General features: G+C 55.9%; 1 protein-coding gene across 4 annotated transcripts in view; it reads right to left on the bottom strand.

Moving 5' to 3' along the window:
* Positions 1-2,178: 2,178 nt before the first annotated feature.
* Positions 2,179-17,924, bottom strand: part of KY (kyphoscoliosis peptidase) — a 44,441-nt gene continuing 28,695 nt past the window's right edge. For 3 of the 4 annotated variants that reach the window (XM_061193663.1, XM_061193664.1, XM_061193665.1), the window contains 4 exons: positions 16,855-16,972; positions 8,443-8,631; positions 6,969-7,159; positions 2,179-3,074 (listed from right to left, as the gene is read on the bottom strand). In XM_061193663.1, the coding sequence (XP_061049646.1) occupies positions 2,179-3,074; positions 6,969-7,159; positions 8,443-8,631; positions 16,855-16,972 (1,394 nt within the window). The remainder of the gene's footprint in view (positions 3,075-6,968; positions 7,160-8,442; positions 8,632-16,854; positions 16,973-17,924) is intronic. The other variant, XM_061193666.1, reaches the window with a different exon arrangement.

Below are 17,924 nucleotides of genomic sequence, written 5' to 3'. Positions count from 1 at the left end.
GAGGCTGGGCCTCCGTCTCCGTCTAGGGACAGCTCCTATTTTTCTGGGTGGCATCCTTTGTGTGCTCTAGAATGTATAGATTAATTACATTGTTTTGTAAAGGATGCATGTTGTTCTCGGCAGGACTGGCAGCCAGCTCTGGGTCCCGGGAGTGACATGAGTCATAGAAGGCACTTATTATTTTGATGAAACACAGCATATTTCTTTCAGCCCATAAAATCAAAAGGGTGAGAAAAGGCTGTTTTCAGGGTGTAAAAACTCCCGTTGTTTCCCTGTTGTGGTGCACAGCGGTTCTGCGTCTGCGGCCTTTGTGCATTTTCCAGGCATGAGTGACACGGTGCTGAATGCCTGGGTGGCAGAGCCTATCAGAGGACGGCTGGACACAGGCCAGGGCAGCTTGGCCCCCCACGGTGTACTGCCCTTGAGTTCCAGGGCCCCCCGCCTGGTGGAGGATGGGCACCCCATAGTAACATCTCTCTGGACCGGGTCCATACTGGGTGACAGTGGGGATTTTCGGGGGAGAGATCCTAGGGGGATGATGGACTGAAGTGTTAGGAGCCTGGAACTTGAAACAGGCCTGGGCAAGAGAGGCTGCCGCCACCCACCCTGAGCTCTGGGATGGCAAGGGCAGGGCCCCTTGGTTCCCTCTGTAGCCCCAGCATGAAAGGTCAACTGATGCCATACCTGGTGCTTATTAAGTGCTCCACGAACATTTGTTGAATATACAAATGTGAGGATGAAGGCACAGGAGGCTGTGAGGGTCCCTGGGGGCCCTGGCTGTAGCTGAGCCCGGGCATTTGGAGCGACAATGTGGGGAGGAGAGTGCTGGGCAGTGCTGGCTTTCAGGGGCTGAGGCACTGATAGGCAGGGGCTGCAGAGCTGGAGAAGCCAGGAGGGCAGGCGGAACCACCTCCAGTGTCTCCATGTGCTGGGATGGTGCTGCAGTGGCCATGCAGGGCCTCTTGGGGCCTCTCCATCCTTCCCTTCCTGCTGCCCTTGCTGGAGCCAGCCTTTCTGCTGTTGCCATGGCAACATTGGCCCGAGGTGCTGCTAAGGGCCGGCTGGGCAGCGATGCTTCTCAGGCCTGAGCAAGTAAGGGGCTCTGGACTGTCCCTACGGAAGGCGGGCCCTGGGGGTCTCTCTTGTCTGAGAAAGGCAGGAAGGGGCATAGGATAGCGATCAGCACAGAAACTGCTCCCAGGACAGGTCGAGGTCCCCCCAGGTGTGGCTTTGGTGGTAGGGATCTTGGAGCTGGCAGGGCCCTGTTATCGTGGGGGCCCCTTGGCGCTGCGGCATTCTCACTACTTCACCCAAAGTCTTTGTTTAGGGTTATCGTCAGGGCTCCCCAAGGGCCTAGCAGCCTCCTGGGGCTTCCTGTGAAGGGTGCAGGCTGGGGCCTGAGAGGGCCTGGAGGGGCCGAGTGAATTGCTCTTAGACAGAGTGGACTGAATTACTCCCTCTGAGAGCAGAGTCGGAGGTCTTACATCCTTAGACTCAGGTGGCGGGGCTGCCATGTATCCCTGCACCTCCTGGCCCTTACCCAGGACACCAAGAGTGGGCACTGGCTGCTCTTGGCCTTGGAGTCTCCCATAACTTTCCTGTTGCCACATTCCCAGCACACACAGGGATTGTGGAGGCCCTCAGCCCCCAGTCAGCTGGGGGGCAGTTAGTTTCCTCTCCACACCTTCCTTCTCAGACCCTGGAAGAACAAGAAGTGGCGTCGGGAATGCGGAAGGCGGTCAGGTCTGGGAAAAAGATGACAGTCCAGCCTCCCCTGGGGTCCAGGAGTTGGTGAGAAACACTGTGATGCTCCTTGAAAGGGGCTCTAGGATTCAGGATGACTCAGCCCCGTAGAGCACGCCCTCTTCTCTCTCCCCATCATGGGAGAAGCTTTCGGCCCAGGCAGCATCCCTGCTTTCCCACACCAGCCAGATAACAACGACGAGAGCATCAGCACGAGAAGGGGGCGTCTGGGCAGTGGTGTACAGTTTACAGTACCTTAGATTTACATAGCACCTTTGTCTTCTAAAGGGCCTTTGCCTCTGTCCCCTCGGCCACCAGAACACAGACGTCAGAGCAGGGAGACTGAGGCAGAGGCCTAGAAGGTATTCCATGCAGACTCAGGGGTGTCTGGGGCTCTCTGCATTGCCCGGAGCAGGGGTGGCGGGGTCCCGGTCCTCACTGGGCATTCACCTTGTATTTCAGGATGTAGGAGTAGAAGTTGTGGTTGGCATTCTTCAGCACCATGACGTAGACCTCCTGGCAGCCGGCCGTGCTGCAGCTGCCCTCCCAGTAGCCCTCGCGGTTCAGGGTCAGGGGCCACGTGTCCTGCCCCTTCACCAGGGCTTCGGCGACACCGTGCAGCTTCAGTTTGAACGGGACGTTGCGGTTGGCGGGCAGCACGCCCGACAGGGGCTCCAGCAGCTCATTTTCCTGCCCCCAGTTGCCGAAGCTCTCAGGGAACACGGGCCAGTTCACCTTGCTGTTGGTGCAGTACAGAAGGTAATTGAAGACGAAGACGTAGTTGCCCGGTTCCTGCCTCTTCTTGACGAAGATCTTGAGCGCGAACTTGCCAGCATGGGGCAACTGGACTTTCAGCTCCATCCGCTTCTCCCACTGCAGCTGGAAGATGTAGCGCCGCTGTGCCTCCTCGGTAACGGGGCCATCGTCCCCGTGCAGCGATGCCAGGACGCTGATGCCCTCCTCCACGCTGAAGCTGACAGAGCAGCGCCCGTCGCTGGTGTAGATGACGGGCTCGGGGTGGGACGGCTTCGTGATGCCCATCTGCTCCGAGAACCAGCTGGGCCCCATGGGCTGGTGCAGCTCCGCGGGCAGCCGGACGTCGATGTCTGCGTAGTGGCACTTGAGTGTGTACTCCAGCACCGAGCTGTAGATCTCCGAGTTGCCCTTGGCAAAGATCTGCAGCTTGTGGGTGCCCACAGTTGGAGGGTACACGTCCAGCTTCATCCCGTTCTTCCTGAGGCTCAGCAGCCCGTGCTCCTGCTTGCCGTTGAGCATGAACATGAACAGCGTCGGGGCGCAGCTCTCGATGGTGACTGTGACCTTCCCGTTCACTGTGGAGAGAGAGCCGGGGTCAGGTGAGAGGGGTCCGGCCTGTGCTGATGTGCTGGTAAATGTTTAACAACGGGATCTCTGGGGGGAAAGCACTGACATATAGCGTCTGCCCATTTCAGTGGTGTAAATACCTTCACCGCGATAGTTTTAAGTCACCAGTGTGACCTCACTGAACACGATATAAGCCAGAAGCAGCACACCTCTGGAAGGGCTCCCCTACCCACTCTAGGTGGTTCTCTTCGAGAGCTGCAAGCTGGGTGGGAGGGGGTCTCAAGAAAAAAATCTGCCCCCAGCTGTATGTGCTCACCTTGCCCATTTGATTCGTATCAGATGAGTGTTGCACGAAGCCTTAACCTGATTCTAGGGCAGGGGAGAGGGCTGAGGGACAAGGAGGGCCCAAGACCCTGGCTGGAGAGCCTCCAAGTCTCAAGTCTTGCTTTCACACTGCTCCCTCCAGCATCTGGGCCTTACCTTATCACAGCTGTCATGTCAACACATCACCTTAAAAACGGGTTGGAATGGCTTCCCTCCTGGAGGCTGTGCTCAAGGGGCAGGGCTGCTTCCTTGCGTGTCCCCCACTCTCCCTGCGCCCCCCCTGCCACCCCAGGCCGCACGTCTCTTATGGGGTCAGTGAGTGCAAGGGAGGGTCTTCTGCACCCACCTTCCCCACTCCTTGCCTCTCCCCTTGCCCTCCAGCGCTGTCTTCCTCTGTCCTGGTCATTGCTGTCAGGGAGAGGGGCTGAGTTCTCTGGTTATTGCAGCCCACCAGCACTCCCCTACCTGGTCCTCCCTGCTTCACAGGACCACAGGGAGGGGGAGGGCTTCCGTGAGACCCTCGCCTTCCTCTCAGAAGCTGATCACCTGCTCCTCCTCCCGGCCACCTCCCCAGTCCCGTGTGTGGATGAGAGCAAAGGAAGGAGACAGACTAGTGTCTGATCCATGCTCCCTAGTAGCCTTTCCCCATTCGGGGGTCCAGTGCTCTTGCTGGGTAGGCAGAAAGCCATGCCCAGGCTCTAGGACAAGTGTCCCTGAGACTTCCTATCTAATCAGCCATGAGGTCCCTGACTCCAGGCTGCTCAGCTACTGCATTCAGTGCTACCTCCCATTGTGGGAGCGAGTGAGAATCCCCAAACAGGCAGCAGGACCGGGATGGGGGCTCCATCAGCCTCCCGCTTCCTTCTTCATGGCTCCTACATCTGGAAGACTTTCCCTGCCTTCCCAGGTACTGACAACTCCTCACCGACCTTCTCCCAAACACCTCCCCACTGCAGTTACCCTCCACCCAGTCAGCTCTCTGAAATCTGGCCTCTGTTCCTGTTCTCCAAGTGTTCAGTGACTTCCTTGGAGGATCTGCGCCGCTGGCCATGCCCTCCTGGAAGTCCTCTCCTCGCCTTGCATCCACCACCCTCTCCAGCCTGGCTGTCTCCCCACCCTCTGACCACCACCTGATCCCTTACCTTTCCTGTACACTAATTGTGGCATTCTTTGTGCTTATGTGCTATTTTCTTTGTCTACACTCTTTCTCCACTGCCACCAGCCACCATGGGACCTGGTGACCTCCAAAGGAAAGTGACCAAGAACAGCAAACTTGTTATCAGCCTCTCTCGGTTGAATCCCTCCTCTCCCCTCACTTCCTAATCTAAGCCAGCTCAGAGGGCAGAAGCTGTCTCAGCCCTCAGCTGCTCATGGACCCTGTCCTGCTCCATCTTGCACCACAGTTGGTTGTGTGGTCCCCGTGCAATTCACCTTTGATGCATGGAGCGCTCCCAGCATCTCCACATGGCAGCCCGAGGGCTCCTGAAAATATCCACCCGGTCACTCTGGGACTCACTTCACCATCAAACCGGAGGCCAGTGGAGAGGCCTGTCCCCTCCTGCCTTGCCTGAGTCAGGACCGTCTTCGGGCCCACACGGCATTCCCTCACATCCTCCCGGGGGATACCACTTCACGTCCCAGGGCCCTCACACATGCTCTTCCCCACACCGTTGTCCCCCAAACCTGGATAAGGCCTCAGTGTAACGTTCTGACTGCAAAGAAAGCTTTCCTGATGCCCTGGGGTGAGGCTGAGCTGCCTGGAAGCCCCTCTCCTGGCTCTGCATCTCCTCTAGGGAACTTAGCACCGTAGTAATGAATCGGTTATGTGTAACGTCCGTCTGTCCTCCCTGCGGGCGCCACAGGGAAGGGTCCACCTGCCTCCTTTCCTGCCATGTCCCAGGCCTGGCCGGGGCGCCTGGCCCAGGGCGTTCTTGGCAAAGGTGAGTTGACTGGCTGGGAAGACTTGAAATAAAGGATTGGAGACCCCTGGGGACCAAGTTGGAGCCTGTGACCTCCTCTTCCCCTCACCCCTCCTTTGCCCCCTCTCACTCTCTCCTCCCTGCCTTTGCCCACCTCAGTTTTCCTCTCAGCTTTCTTCCCATCCCCACTCTTAAGAAAACTAGCTCCAGCAAAGAAATAGTCTATAAATATGCTTCATGAATATGCAATCTCATTTTAGGTTTACTATATATTAAGAAACCCAGTGTTTACATTTCTCCGTCTCTTGAAAAGGCAAACCCCTTGGGGGCACTGTTTTGACGCTGGTGTGACCTGGCCCATTCCTCCCTGTGGCCCCGTGGCCCGCGACAGCTGGAGCAGGCCCCCAACTGACGTACGCGGCGGAGCCGCGCTCCTGAGACGGCAGCTTCACGTCGTCACCTTAGCAGAGGGAGCTGCCAGGTATTTGTAGTGTTAAAAAAAGTATTCCAGAGCTCAGCAGCCTAGTTAAGGAGACTGTTGTGAGGTGGAAGGGACAAGTCAGCTGGGACTAATGTGGGTGCCCCCATAGCCCTGAGTGTGGGGTGGGGCTCCCCCAAAGACCCTCCCACAGACCCCGCTGTGCTCACACCAGGTGGGCTCAGGCCTTCTCTCCTGGGAGCACACAGGCCCCCGGGGGCAGAGATGGGGCCCGTAGGCAGTCCTTGGAGGAAGTGTTGGGGTGCACTGATACTGCGGGGCTGAGCCCTGACTGTGGCTCTGGCACCCCTGGGCCCAGCCCCCCATAGGCCTTGTAGAGCCCAAACACACCCAGCTGTCTGCCCGTGGCCCCTGTGGGGAGGTGGGGAACAAAGGTCAGTCCAGGCCAGCCTTGGGGACAGCTCGGCCGGGGGTCCTGCATGCCCAGCCCTGGGGAAGTCGGCTGAAGAGGCTGGTCCTGCCTTCAGGACGGAAGGAAACAGGGCAGCGGGCAGAACCGGCAGGCATCCAGGCGGCAAGTGGAGCTCTGAGAGGCCAGGCAGCGCCCCTGGAGCCCGGCCGTCGTCTGGGGTGCTTGAGCTCAGACCTTGGAGGCCTTGCAGTGTCCTTCCTGGAGCATGTCCTCCCATCTCCCATGATGCCTGCTCTCCTCCAGCTCCCAACACCCAGCTCAGTGGCCACCTCCCTACTACAGCCCCCAGCACTCTGTCCTGGGACACCCCTGCTGCTTGCCCACTAGCTGCTTAGGCCACTGACACGCAGACCCTGGCTCAGCCGGGTCAACACACATTCTCTGCCAGGAGTTTAGGAGCATCTGTCAGGCACCTGAGCTGGGAGGCGGGTGTAGCCCGGGCTGAGGCAGTCCTTTCCCTGCCGTGTGAGCTGAGAGAGACTCCCCCAGCTCGGGCCCACCAGCCCTGGTGCCCCGACCACGGGCTGAGAACGCGGCCCTCAGGCCAGGGAAACGTCGGACCCCCTACGCATCCCTGTCTTGGTTTATGCTGGTGGGAGGGGCTTCCGTCCCCGCAAATGTGACCTGAGGCTGCATCCTGCCCTGATGGCCTGACGGCCTGGGCTGCCTCTGTCGCCCCTGCACAGCCCCCATATACAGCGTCCAGCGAGCTGGGCCCTGGCAGGGCAGCCCCATGGGCCCGGGTTACCTGTTTTGATGATAGAGGTCTGCGGGTGGGCGCTCAGCATCCCCTTGTTGTAGAACTCACTCTTGTGATACATGTTATTCTCAAACTGCCTCAGAGATTGAGGAGGTTTGAGCAGTTGCCAGTTCTTGTTGTCCGGGAAATGGTCCTCGATGAACAGCGCAGGGTGGGTGAGGAAGTAGAATTCATTGTAGCTAGAGGGGGAAAGCAGGTCAGTAGTCATGTGGGGGAGCAGGCCCCGGCTATGCAGAGGGGCGGGGGGACCCACAGGGGGTCTTTGGGGACTTCTTTGGGCTAACATATCCTAGGGGAGAGGCACCATTTCCAACCCTAACGTGGGCGCTGCAGATGCCCCCTCAGTGGCTGCTTCCATAAATAGGAGGTGAGACAGGATCTGAGGCCCCTTTTAAGAGAAGGCCACTGCCCAGGCAGGGAATGGGCTGCCCCTGCTCTCAAAGCCAAAGAGATTTGAAGGGAGCAAAGCCATGACCCACAGACCAGGTGCCAGTGGAGTGGAGGGAGGGCAGGGAGGGAAAGCCTGGTGCACCAGCTCCGTCCGCATGGTGACCTGATGTGAGCAGCTGTGCAGGTGGGAGGCCCTGATGTGGTCCCTGGGGCTGCCTAGACGCGGCTCTCTGGAGGTCAGTGATGGGGATCAGGAGAAGAACGGGGGACTCATCCGACGTGGGTGAGCCTTCACTCGACCCGAGCTGATGCAGCAAAGCAGGGGTGTGACTGAACGCGTCCTGCATGTACAGGCTCTGTGCACGTACTTGTATCTGCCCCGCGTGCAGGACCGTCAGGATTTTAACTGCACAAATGGGACAGCGCTCTCATTTTTCTGGATGAAAAGGCATCTGAGCTGCTGATGGACATCAAGATCCAGCACAAATGTCATGGCCTTAGCTTAAGGCCTGAGCCTGAGGACAGATGCGCTCCAGCCCCTGGTACCCAGGCCACCCTGCCCTGCTGTGGCCACAGGGAACCTGCACACCCCAGCACCCCCTCCCGCAAACCAGACCCCCTTTCTCAGAGGTGGGATTCAGCTGCATTCAGCCCAGAGAGCAGGAGGAGGAACCCCGGTGTCTGGGAGAAGCAGTAGGAGAGAATTCTGGCAACTGTAACACAGTCAGTGGCCAAAGGCCTGATGGGAACTTACGGACACTTAGAGAAGCTTCTCAGCCCGGCCTTTCCTTGCACTTGGCCTGTGGGCAAACACTGTGCTTTTAGCGCTTGGGTGGAGGGAGCGCTGGGGAGCCAGAGGGGGGATTTAGACAGTGGAGAGTGAGGTGACAGAAAGGTCTGGGCCCTTATCATTGGCCTGGAGCTAGCTCACTCCCTCCACCAGAGGAAGGGTGGGAGCGGCCAGCAGCACACGGAGGCCCCCCAGCTCTCCTTCCCCTTCCATCCAGCCTTCTCCACCTGCTGCCTCCTCCATCTCCACCCACCAGACACCCCGCAGAACCGAGGTACTTACAGGAAGGTGAATTTGGAGGTGGTGGAATCCACCAGGCCGCTGCCCCAGGTGCTGTCCACCAGATGCCATCTCCCCTCCAGGAACACGGCATTCCAGGCGTGGTCAAACTCCCCAGAGAAGCTCTGCCCTGGCTGGTAGCCAAAGCCCTTGGAGTAGCCAGGCACGGTCATGCACTGCACGCCAGCGATCCTGGGGCGGGACAGGGCTCTAAGAGGCGGCTCCTGCCGGGGCTGCGTCCAGCACCACAAGTCTGTCTGTCTGTGGCCCCAGGCCTTAGGCGCGTTTGCTGTCCGGCAGTCCCTTCGGGCCTCTCCTTTTCCCTGTCTCTCGCCCAGTCACACACACACAGCCTTTTGTCTGCAGAGCCGGGGGACAGGGGGACACAGGGCTGGCTGGTCCCTCCGGCGCAGCCTGGCTGTAGTCCCCGCTGTCTGCTCCCCCTCCAGCCTCTACAGAGCACTTGGGAATGTCTCTCCCCAGAGCCTGCCTGAGGGCTCCGTCGGCAGCCGCAGGAGGACAGTGGTGCAACAGTGAGGAGCGCCTGGCGGACATGGAAACCAGGGGCATGCCAATGCTCTCGACTCTACACGCGTGGCTGGGGAGCTGGGTCGAGGTGACACGGGTGGGGCGTCAGGCAGGGTGCTGCACGCGAGGGTGCGGGAGAAAGCTGAGCCCACCTCCACCGCCACGTCCTGCCCACGGACACCTGTGCGGGGACCCCTGGGGCAGGCCAGCCGGGGTCCCCATCTTGACCTGGGGAGGACTGGCCCACTGCCAGGGCCACCACAGTGCATTAAGGCCATTTGCCGACTGATCGCCCCGGCCACGGTTTCAGAGTCCCCTGTAGCTGTTACTTTGGGAGTGGAAATGCTGAGCGGTCAGCCCGAGCTTTTATCAAGACCCCCTTGACAGTGTGTTCCCCCGCTGCTCACAGCCAAGCTGGCCTGGACGGTGGGGCGATGGGCGCTGGTCACCTCTGGGGACCAAATGGCAAGCTCTAATCTGGGCGCCTGTAGCTGGAACCCTGAGGCCCAGACCTGGGCTGTGGGCAGCACCCCACGGCCACGGCAAGCACCCCGAGAGTCTTGCCATGGCCAGCTGGCCCTCTCCTTCAGCAGCCCTGCCCCCACATGGCAGCTCTTCTGGCGCAGGGGACCCCCGGAGCTAGCCCTTCTGGGGCCTCTGTGTGAGTTAGAACAAGGTGCTCCTTCTTCAGGACACTTCCCTTTCACTGTGGAAGGCTGGTGTAATCAACGCCCAAACCCGTGATATCCAGGATGTTGGTGACGGCCCATCGGATGGGGCTCAGCACGAGCTGCCCGCTGACTCTGCCCTCCCCTTGCACGAACCGGGGCTGTGCTCCGGGTGTCGGCCCGGCCTGAATCAGGGAAGCGGCCTCGGGCAGCTGGGGTCCCTCCGGGAGCAGGTCTGCAGCCTCAGTTGCTCTGAACAAGAGGCCATGGAGCCTCAGGCTAATGGGGTGAAATGGCCATGCACACAGGATAGGAATGGGGAAATTTTCTGTATAAAAATGACCATTTAATTAACAATTAGTAGAATATTGGATTAAATACGACTTATCTCTATTTACATATCATTTGTTGAGAGACCTAGTGAGGCAAAATATGGAGCCTGCAAATTACCAGATTCCACCTTGCCATGGGGGCCGCGCACGTGCCCACGTGGCCTGAGCTCCCCTCTCCTGCCGGGGGCAAGCCTGCTCTGCTGAGGCTCCTTATGGGCTGGGAAGTTTTGCAGCCCCCCACCTTTCTGCCTGCCAAAAGGACCTCAAGGCCTCCCAGGCTGCCTAAGAAATCCCATGGGAACAGACCAGCTGGGCCCGTGGGGAGGATTTCGGGAGCATTTGGGGGGCGGGGGCAGAGAACAAGAGAAACCAGATTCCGATGGATGTCAGGATTCTGCTGGTAAAAGCCAACACCAACTCCCTGGAGCAGAAGGGCCGCCCAGAGGCCCGAGGCCTGGGAGGGGCGGGCCCAGGAGCACAGGGGAGGGAAGTGCAGCAGGCATGCCTGGAGAGCCCCCTCCTCATTTAGCTGCAATGGGATGAGGCCCAGGGGGTTTGTTCTCAGCCTGTGTGATCTGAGTGAGTTTACAATCTTAGAGGAAACAGCCGGCAGAGGGGCGAGGCGAGGGTCGCATGCCAGGCCAGAGGGGTGGGACTGAGGTACGTGGGATGGGGGCACCTTCCATAGGAGGTAGGGCTCCATATACTCAGAGAGTGGACGAGGAGAAGGAATGTTGTGAAAAACATTTAACGAGGTAGGAGATGCTCCTGACATGCTGTTAACTGACAAGAGCCTATAAAACCCCACCATCAGCACAAGGCATGTGTGTGTCTGTGTGTGTGTGTGTGTGTGTGTGTGTGCGCGCGCGCGCATGCATGGAAAACAAGAGATGGGGGAGGGCAGAGTGAGAGAGACAGCACAAAAGTCATCTGGTCTCTTAGTGATGGGATTATGGGTGATTTTAATTTTCTTCTTTAAGCTTCTCTGTTTTTTAAAATTTTCAATAATGATTATGCGTTACTTTTCGAATTGGAAAAAAAATCCATAAATACTACTTGAAAATGACACTTTTAGTGAGTTATTTTCCTTTCTTGCCCAGAACGTCGGTGCATATGAATTTCTAGGATGATGTGGAGGAGCGTGGAGTACTGGGACAGCAGTGTTTACACACGGGGCTGCTTTGCAGGAAGGGAGGGGAGCTGCAGGCCTCGGGAGGGTGTCTACTCTGCTCTGAGCGGAGTCAAGGGGGGAAGGAGAGGTGCTGAGCGCCCATGCGGCCTCCAGGTGCTGTGAGAAAGATGGGGCTGGTGCTGATGTGGGCAGATGGCCGGCTCGAGCTCTGCCGGAGTGTCCTCCTGGGAGAAGCCGTGTCCCCGGGCAGAGGTATCCTCCCACCACAGGGGTGAAGTGGAGGTCAGAGTTGAGCACCAAGTAGGGGAATAAGAGTGAACACCCCGCCCCAAGCCTGGAAAGGGCCGGAGGAGGGAGAAGCGAGTGGCCAGCTGTCCTCCCAGAGGGCTCGGGGCTGGAGGCGGCGGTGACTGGGTTGAGCCGGGAGAGCGGGGCTCACCCCAGTGTGACCTTGCCAGGCTCACTGTGGGCAAAACGGAAGGTTGGCATTAAATGATCTCTAGGGGTTGATTCTCTTCTGACAGGCTGAGGAGAAGCTGGGAGGGCCGTGGGGAATGCCTAGGGCAGAGTAAAGATGAAAAAAACCCCTCAGCTGTAAGCTTCTGCCATGCTTGACTATGATATGAGGATATTTTATTACCTGGCAACAATGTGCTAGATGAACTGTACAAAGAAGTCATGATGTAAAGCATTATTGTTAATAATCCATAACTCTCACGCAAGGGTGTGGACCTAGTAATTCTAGCTGCTGGTTGCTAGACAGATGACCCGCCACCATCTCAGCTTATCAAAAGATCACCAACTGTATACACCCTGTGCAAAGCACTGTACCAGGCGCAGGCACCAGGGGATAATATCACATATCATATCATTTCAAAATGTAATAAATACTATAACATAATAAATTGTAATATTCTAAACATAAAGCTCACTGGCCACCCTAGATGTGCTCATAGTCGGAAGGGGGCAGATATGTGAACCGTCACGAAAATGCTAGTGATAAGCATGGCCCTTTCAGGGAACCCAAAGGAGCAGGAATTTGCTGGAAAGCTCGGGGAGAGCACTGAAGAAGGGCAGAGGACGAGAAACGTTTCCGCCTCTCAAAGAACCCCAACCAGCCGTCCTAGAGCCCCAAATATCAGCCAAGGGGATGTATCTAATAACTTCAGGCTGCGGAATCTTGGTTTTTACTTTTGACAGTTTTGAAAATCCCAACGCCAGTGGTTTGATTGAGGAGGTGATGGATCCAGACTGTGACTGTCATTTTAAACAGAGACGATCCGGGCCTCGGCAGCAGGGTGGCTGAGCGGCCTGGGGTGGGCAGTGTACCCTGCACATATCAGCCCCTGACCATAGTGGGCTTCCTCAACGCTGACCACTTCTCCCAGGATGTCTGAGCCACACAGAAAAAAAGGGAGGGTGGGAAGGCTACAGGAGAGGCAGTGAAGCATGCTCTTTTTTCCCATCTTGATGAACACATTGTGATTTCTAATAGTAAAATTGGGAGACATGGTTTTGTTAACGTTAAGCCCAAGGGCCAGTTTAACTGGGCAAACATGTGAATTAGAATTTTTAGGGCCTTGCTGTTCCTGAAATGGTCCTCAAGAAGGTCATAGAAAACAAATTTATGGTTACCAAAGGGAAGGTGTGGGAGGGATAAATTGGGAGTTTGGGATTAAAATATACACACTACTATATATAAAACAGATAACCAACAAGGTCCTACTGTATAGCACAGGGAACTATACTCAATATGTTGAAATAACCAATAATGGAAGAGAATGTAAAAGAATATATATATATATGTATGTATAACTGAATCGCTTTGCTGTACACCTGAAACTAACGCAACATTGCAAATCAATGTTTTTCAATAAAAACTAAAAAAGGTATATTATATAAATCCAAAAAAAGGTAAATTCTAAACTGGCAAAAAAATTGTGATTTCTACACTACAGCAGGACATGAATAACCGTGATCTATGTTTCATAATTTATGTAGTTGATTTCTTGTAAATTTGACGGTGTCTTTATAATTCTGCTATATGGTCCCCTTACCCTTTTCTTATACCACCACCCTTACAGCAAGGTCAGTAACTGTAATCATGGTAATAATTTTCACTCCAAAGCCCTGTGTCGAGCCTTTTGAGGTTGACTTCAGCGGCCTCCTCTCTGACAAGTGAGGAGTTGGCAGTTCAGAGAGGGAGGCTGACTTGCCTGGGGACACTCAGTAGGCCAGGGGCCAAAGCAGCGCCGGGACTCATTTTTCTTGATGCACAGTTCAGGAGGCTCTGTAATTGCACCAGCCCTTTTGTACACCGAGATTTGTTTTAATCTATAAACTGCTGGGTGGTATACAGAGTGAAATCAAAGGCTGGTTTGCTATAGTGACATAATTCATCTTCGTGAGCACTCTCCTTTGGTGTATCTATAAGGATGGGAGAGTTTAGATGCCCCTTTCAGAGGCCATATATGGTGAGGATAATTTAAGGTTATTTAATGCATCCGGCCTTCTGGGCCTTTGGAATCAAGTGATGTTCTGGGATGGTCTGGGGCATGATGCCACGCAGCAGCCCGCCACTGTGACAGCTGGAGGATGCATGGAAAACGCACTGACATCTGATTGGTGACAACCAGTCTCCTCAGCACCAAAGTCTCAAACTGGTAATAAGCTCCTGGCCTTATCAGAAGTCCCTGGAAAATCTGCTAGCTGGTGGTGCTAGCGCGGTGATAACGGGGAGAAATTGCACTGGAGGCTGACTTAGTGGCAGAATTCTGGGGAATTAAGCTTGACCCTTGCAAGGAAGTGAAGCAAAATTCATGAAGGCTGTCGGGGGACTGAGGCAAAAGGAGTGCTGGACGAGAGAAAGTCAGAAAGAAACTGGTCCAGCAGTTACAAGCAACAGTGCTAACAAAAAAGGTATATTGGTTACTTGGGGAAGACGATGAAGAAATGAATGATGTTGCAAAAATATCTGAATTCCCCACCAAATTACTTTATTAAATCAGTCTTTAATGAGGCCATTGCAGGGAGGTGGAACGGATTGGCAGAAGTAATGACGGCCGTGTGGATACAACTCTTGCTAAGAGGCCACCTTGACAACTAAGCAGGGGTAAATCAGCAAGTGTGGATTACACGTCTTCAGTTATTAAGGAGTCCGCTAATGAATTTACCAAACCTTCAGCAGTTATTTTAAAAAGAAGGGGACTTAGGAAAGATGCATGGACGAGGTTACTGATCTTTAAAGCCAAAGTTAAAGGAATTCAGCGAACTGTGAGCTATTGTTAAATGTCCCAGGCAATGCAGAGAGTATTTCACATGGTAACTGCCAGGTTGGAACCTAACTTTAAGTGATGCAAAACGTTGGGATGTGTTTTAATGATCAGCTTCAGGCCAGAATACGGCCGTTGTTAAGCATCTGGACCAGGCCCAAAGAGCTGACAGTTCCACTCAAGGCCAATGTCAATTTTCTGAGCCTATGTGAGTCTATGTGGGTCTGTAGGAAAGTTCTACAGAGCAAAGACACCCCAATACTGTGGGAAGACAGGGAGGATTAAAAAAAACAACAATCCCCAAGTCAGGTTAGCAAACTCCAAACTGCATGTTCTCATTTAGTCCTGCAGTCCTGCCAGTAGGCAATAAAGTCCTCAGTGTACAGATAAGAAAACTGAGGCTCCCAGAGGCTTAGTGCCTTCCAAAAGGAACAAAACTAAAAAGTGGTACATTAAGGACTGGAAATCAAGGACTGGTAAACTAACTGAGGCCTGGAAGTCTTTCTGCTATAAATCTGGGACTCCTTCCATACCATGCTAAGAAGGCTTCTACTGGATAAAGAAGGATATATTCTATGACTTAAAACCCTGAGTGTTTTCAAATTTGCAAATTAAGATGAAAATGCTGAAAGGTGCTAGGCACAAATAGAGCTGAACACAGATGGAGGGCTATTCCATTATTTAAAAAGAGAAGAAGGTCCATTTCATACAAGTCTGCTAGGAATATCCTGTCATTTCCTGTCACTGAGGGCCTACTGTGTGTAGGATTCTGAGATGTGTATTCACAGGGAAAGCAGAAAGGGTTGGGGGAGGCATATGAAGACATATAAGACCTATGAGACCTATAAGAAGAAATGAGCACCGGCAAAGCCTACATGATAGAACAAAGTCCAGAAAGGAATATGACAAAATGTCAAGTGTTATCTCTAAGTGGTAGGATTCAGGGTAACTTAATTTTCTTCTTTTTGCTTCTATGCACTTTCTAAATCTATAGTTAAGTTTTATTTTTAAATTACAAAAGTTAGTAAAGAAAAGCCTAAGCAAGACCTGAGCTGGCGTACAGGTGTGCCGACGGCATCCCGGGAGGGGAGGTGGGGGCCGTCCTGCAGCGGCGCCCGGAGAGCATTAGGCAGGCAGAGGAGAGCAGAGGAGCCTGAGGAGCTGGAAGTGGGGGGAGGGGCAGAGCAGGCGAGGCCGGAAGGGAGGTGAGGCTGGAGTTGGGAGGACATTATGGGCCAGTGTAAGCCTTTAGTCTTGTTCAGGAACCCAGGGCCTGGGAGCCTGGGCAGGGGGCCGCTGAGGACCCCGGTTTCTGGAGAGGCCCAAAGGCATGTGGGGTGCCTGGGTCTGGGGTGGGGTGGGAATGCGGGGGTTGGGAGATGGGTTGCACCTCTGCACCCTGACCCGCTGTGGTCCCCTCTGGGGCCGTGGTCTCAGGGGCGGGCCCTGGCGGTGGGGGAAGGGAAGAGCAGACGGTGAGCAGGGGTGGGTGGAGCGGCATGTCTGTGCTTTCTGGGCGTGGGAGGCTGGACAACTGGGGTTCAGGCTGGGAGTGGGATGCGTGTCCCCCAGGAGCAGGACATCCTGTGGCCGCTGTCCAGCACGGACACATCACGACTGCCCGCCCGTGGACTCTTAAGTGTCTGTTGCTACTCTTGGTTTGATGAATCGCCCCCTGCAGTCCTGGCTGGCTGATGTCTGGGTGCCCGAGAAGACCGGCTCCCAGAGGGCTGCAGGGGCAGTGGGCACAGTCTGTCTACACCCTTGGGGAGGGGCTTTTCAGTGGTCCCCAGGGCTGGCTGACTGTTTCCCGGGGAACACGGCAGACCTCAGAGAGCGGGCACAGGAAGCTGTGCGGGTCGGCAGGGCTCCCCCGGCCTTGAGTCTGTCTCCAGGTCACCTAGAACCCGCAGTGAGGCCTCCAAACACAAATGAGAGCAGCCACTCGCCTGCTCTCACCCACCTGGGCAACCTGGCCAGGTGCTCGCTCCCGGAGCAATGGAAACGGAGCCCAAAGGCTCCGAGAGACGAGCTGCCTCCTAGTTATTCAGCTTTTCCAGCTGACAGATCTTTTCAGGTGGGGGAGCTTTGGTGTCCCCCGAGGGGCCCCTGTGCCAGCCCCGAGGACAGCCTTTCACAGTCCTCTTGGCGCCCGCAGTCACTGTCCTCGCGCTCCCAGATCTGCCATTCTTCTAACCTTCAGCTGCACAGAGATGGGAGAAGGTGGAAAAAGGGCCTTTTATAACCAAATTATCTCTGTGCATTCATCTGCCATTATGTTAATGTATCCCGAAGCCCGACAGATGGTACAAAGTCAATTATGCTGGTGTTAAAAAGGGAGAAATTGACCTTTTCAGGACTCACTTGGATTCAGAGCAGAGTTTGCAAACTCGGGTTTCAGGCCTGGTACGTGGGTGAAGGCGCAGGGCGCTTGGCCGGGGGAGGGGCTGGGTCAGGGTGGTCAGCCCGGGACGCCTCTGTACCTGCACATTCTCTCAAAGAGCCCAGCGTAGCCATCACAGTTGGTCTTCTGGGTCTGCAGGATGGTGGTGGGTTTGAAGGCCTGGCGGTCCTTCTCCTGGGCGGCCTCGATGTCATACTCTGGAGGGCAGAGGAGGAGGCCGTGAGGAACCAGGTCCCTGGAGATGACCCGGCTGGTGCAGAGGAGAGAGGGGTCCACCATCTGTGGCACCACCCCTGCCCTCCACTGGACTTCCAGCATCACTTGGGCTGGCCTCCCTCAGGCCGGGGAGAAACCACTGTGGACTGAAGGGAACAGGGCCCCAGTCCAGGTACTATCTGGCAAATGTCCCCTCTGTGTGTGGGTGAGGGCAGGAAGAGCAAGGCACTGGCTGAGGGGCCACCTGGCTCCTTAGGCCTCTGAGGAGGGGCTGGGAGGGGAGGGACCAAGACAGCACTGGGCTGGGGTTTGCCCGCGTGTCCCCACCACAACACAGCTCTGTAGGCAGGGCCAGTGAGGCTGCTCACCCATCCCTGCGGCAGCCTCCAAGGCCAAGGCCTCACACTGACCTGCAGGGGGCGAACTGAGCTACTATTAAAACTTGTCCCAAATAGAGAAGACAGACTGTCACTTCAGTAACAGGAGAGCTTAAGGCATGGGGGAGGCCCTGAGGCGGAATCCCTGTGGCCTTTGAGGGCACAAAGGAGGTGTGTGTGTGGGGGTGGGGGGGTGGGGGGTGGTGTGTGTGTGTGTGCGTGTGCGTGTGTGGGGTGGGGTGGGGTGTGTGTGTGTGTGTACGTGTGTGTGGGGTGTGTGTGTGTGTGTCCGTGTGTGTGTGTGGGAGGTGGGGTGGTGTGTGTGTGTGCGTGTGTGGTGTGTGTATGTGTGGGTGTGTGTGCACGTGGGTGTGTGTGCGTCCCTGTGTGTGTGCATGTGTGTGTGTGTGGGGGTGGTGGTGGTGGTGTGCATGTGTGCGTGTGTGTGCGGGGGGTGGTGGTGGTGTGCGTGTGTGCGTGTGTGCGTGTGTGTGCGTGTGTGGGGTGTGTGTGGGGGTGGTGTGGTGTGTGGTGTGTGTATATACGTGTGTGTGTG

Source organism: Eubalaena glacialis, chromosome 6 (genome assembly GCF_028564815.1).
Source record: "Eubalaena glacialis isolate mEubGla1 chromosome 6, mEubGla1.1.hap2.+ XY, whole genome shotgun sequence".
Taxonomy (NCBI): domain Eukaryota; kingdom Metazoa; phylum Chordata; class Mammalia; order Artiodactyla; family Balaenidae; genus Eubalaena; species Eubalaena glacialis.
This window is presented reverse-complemented; position numbering and strand designations above follow the sequence as displayed.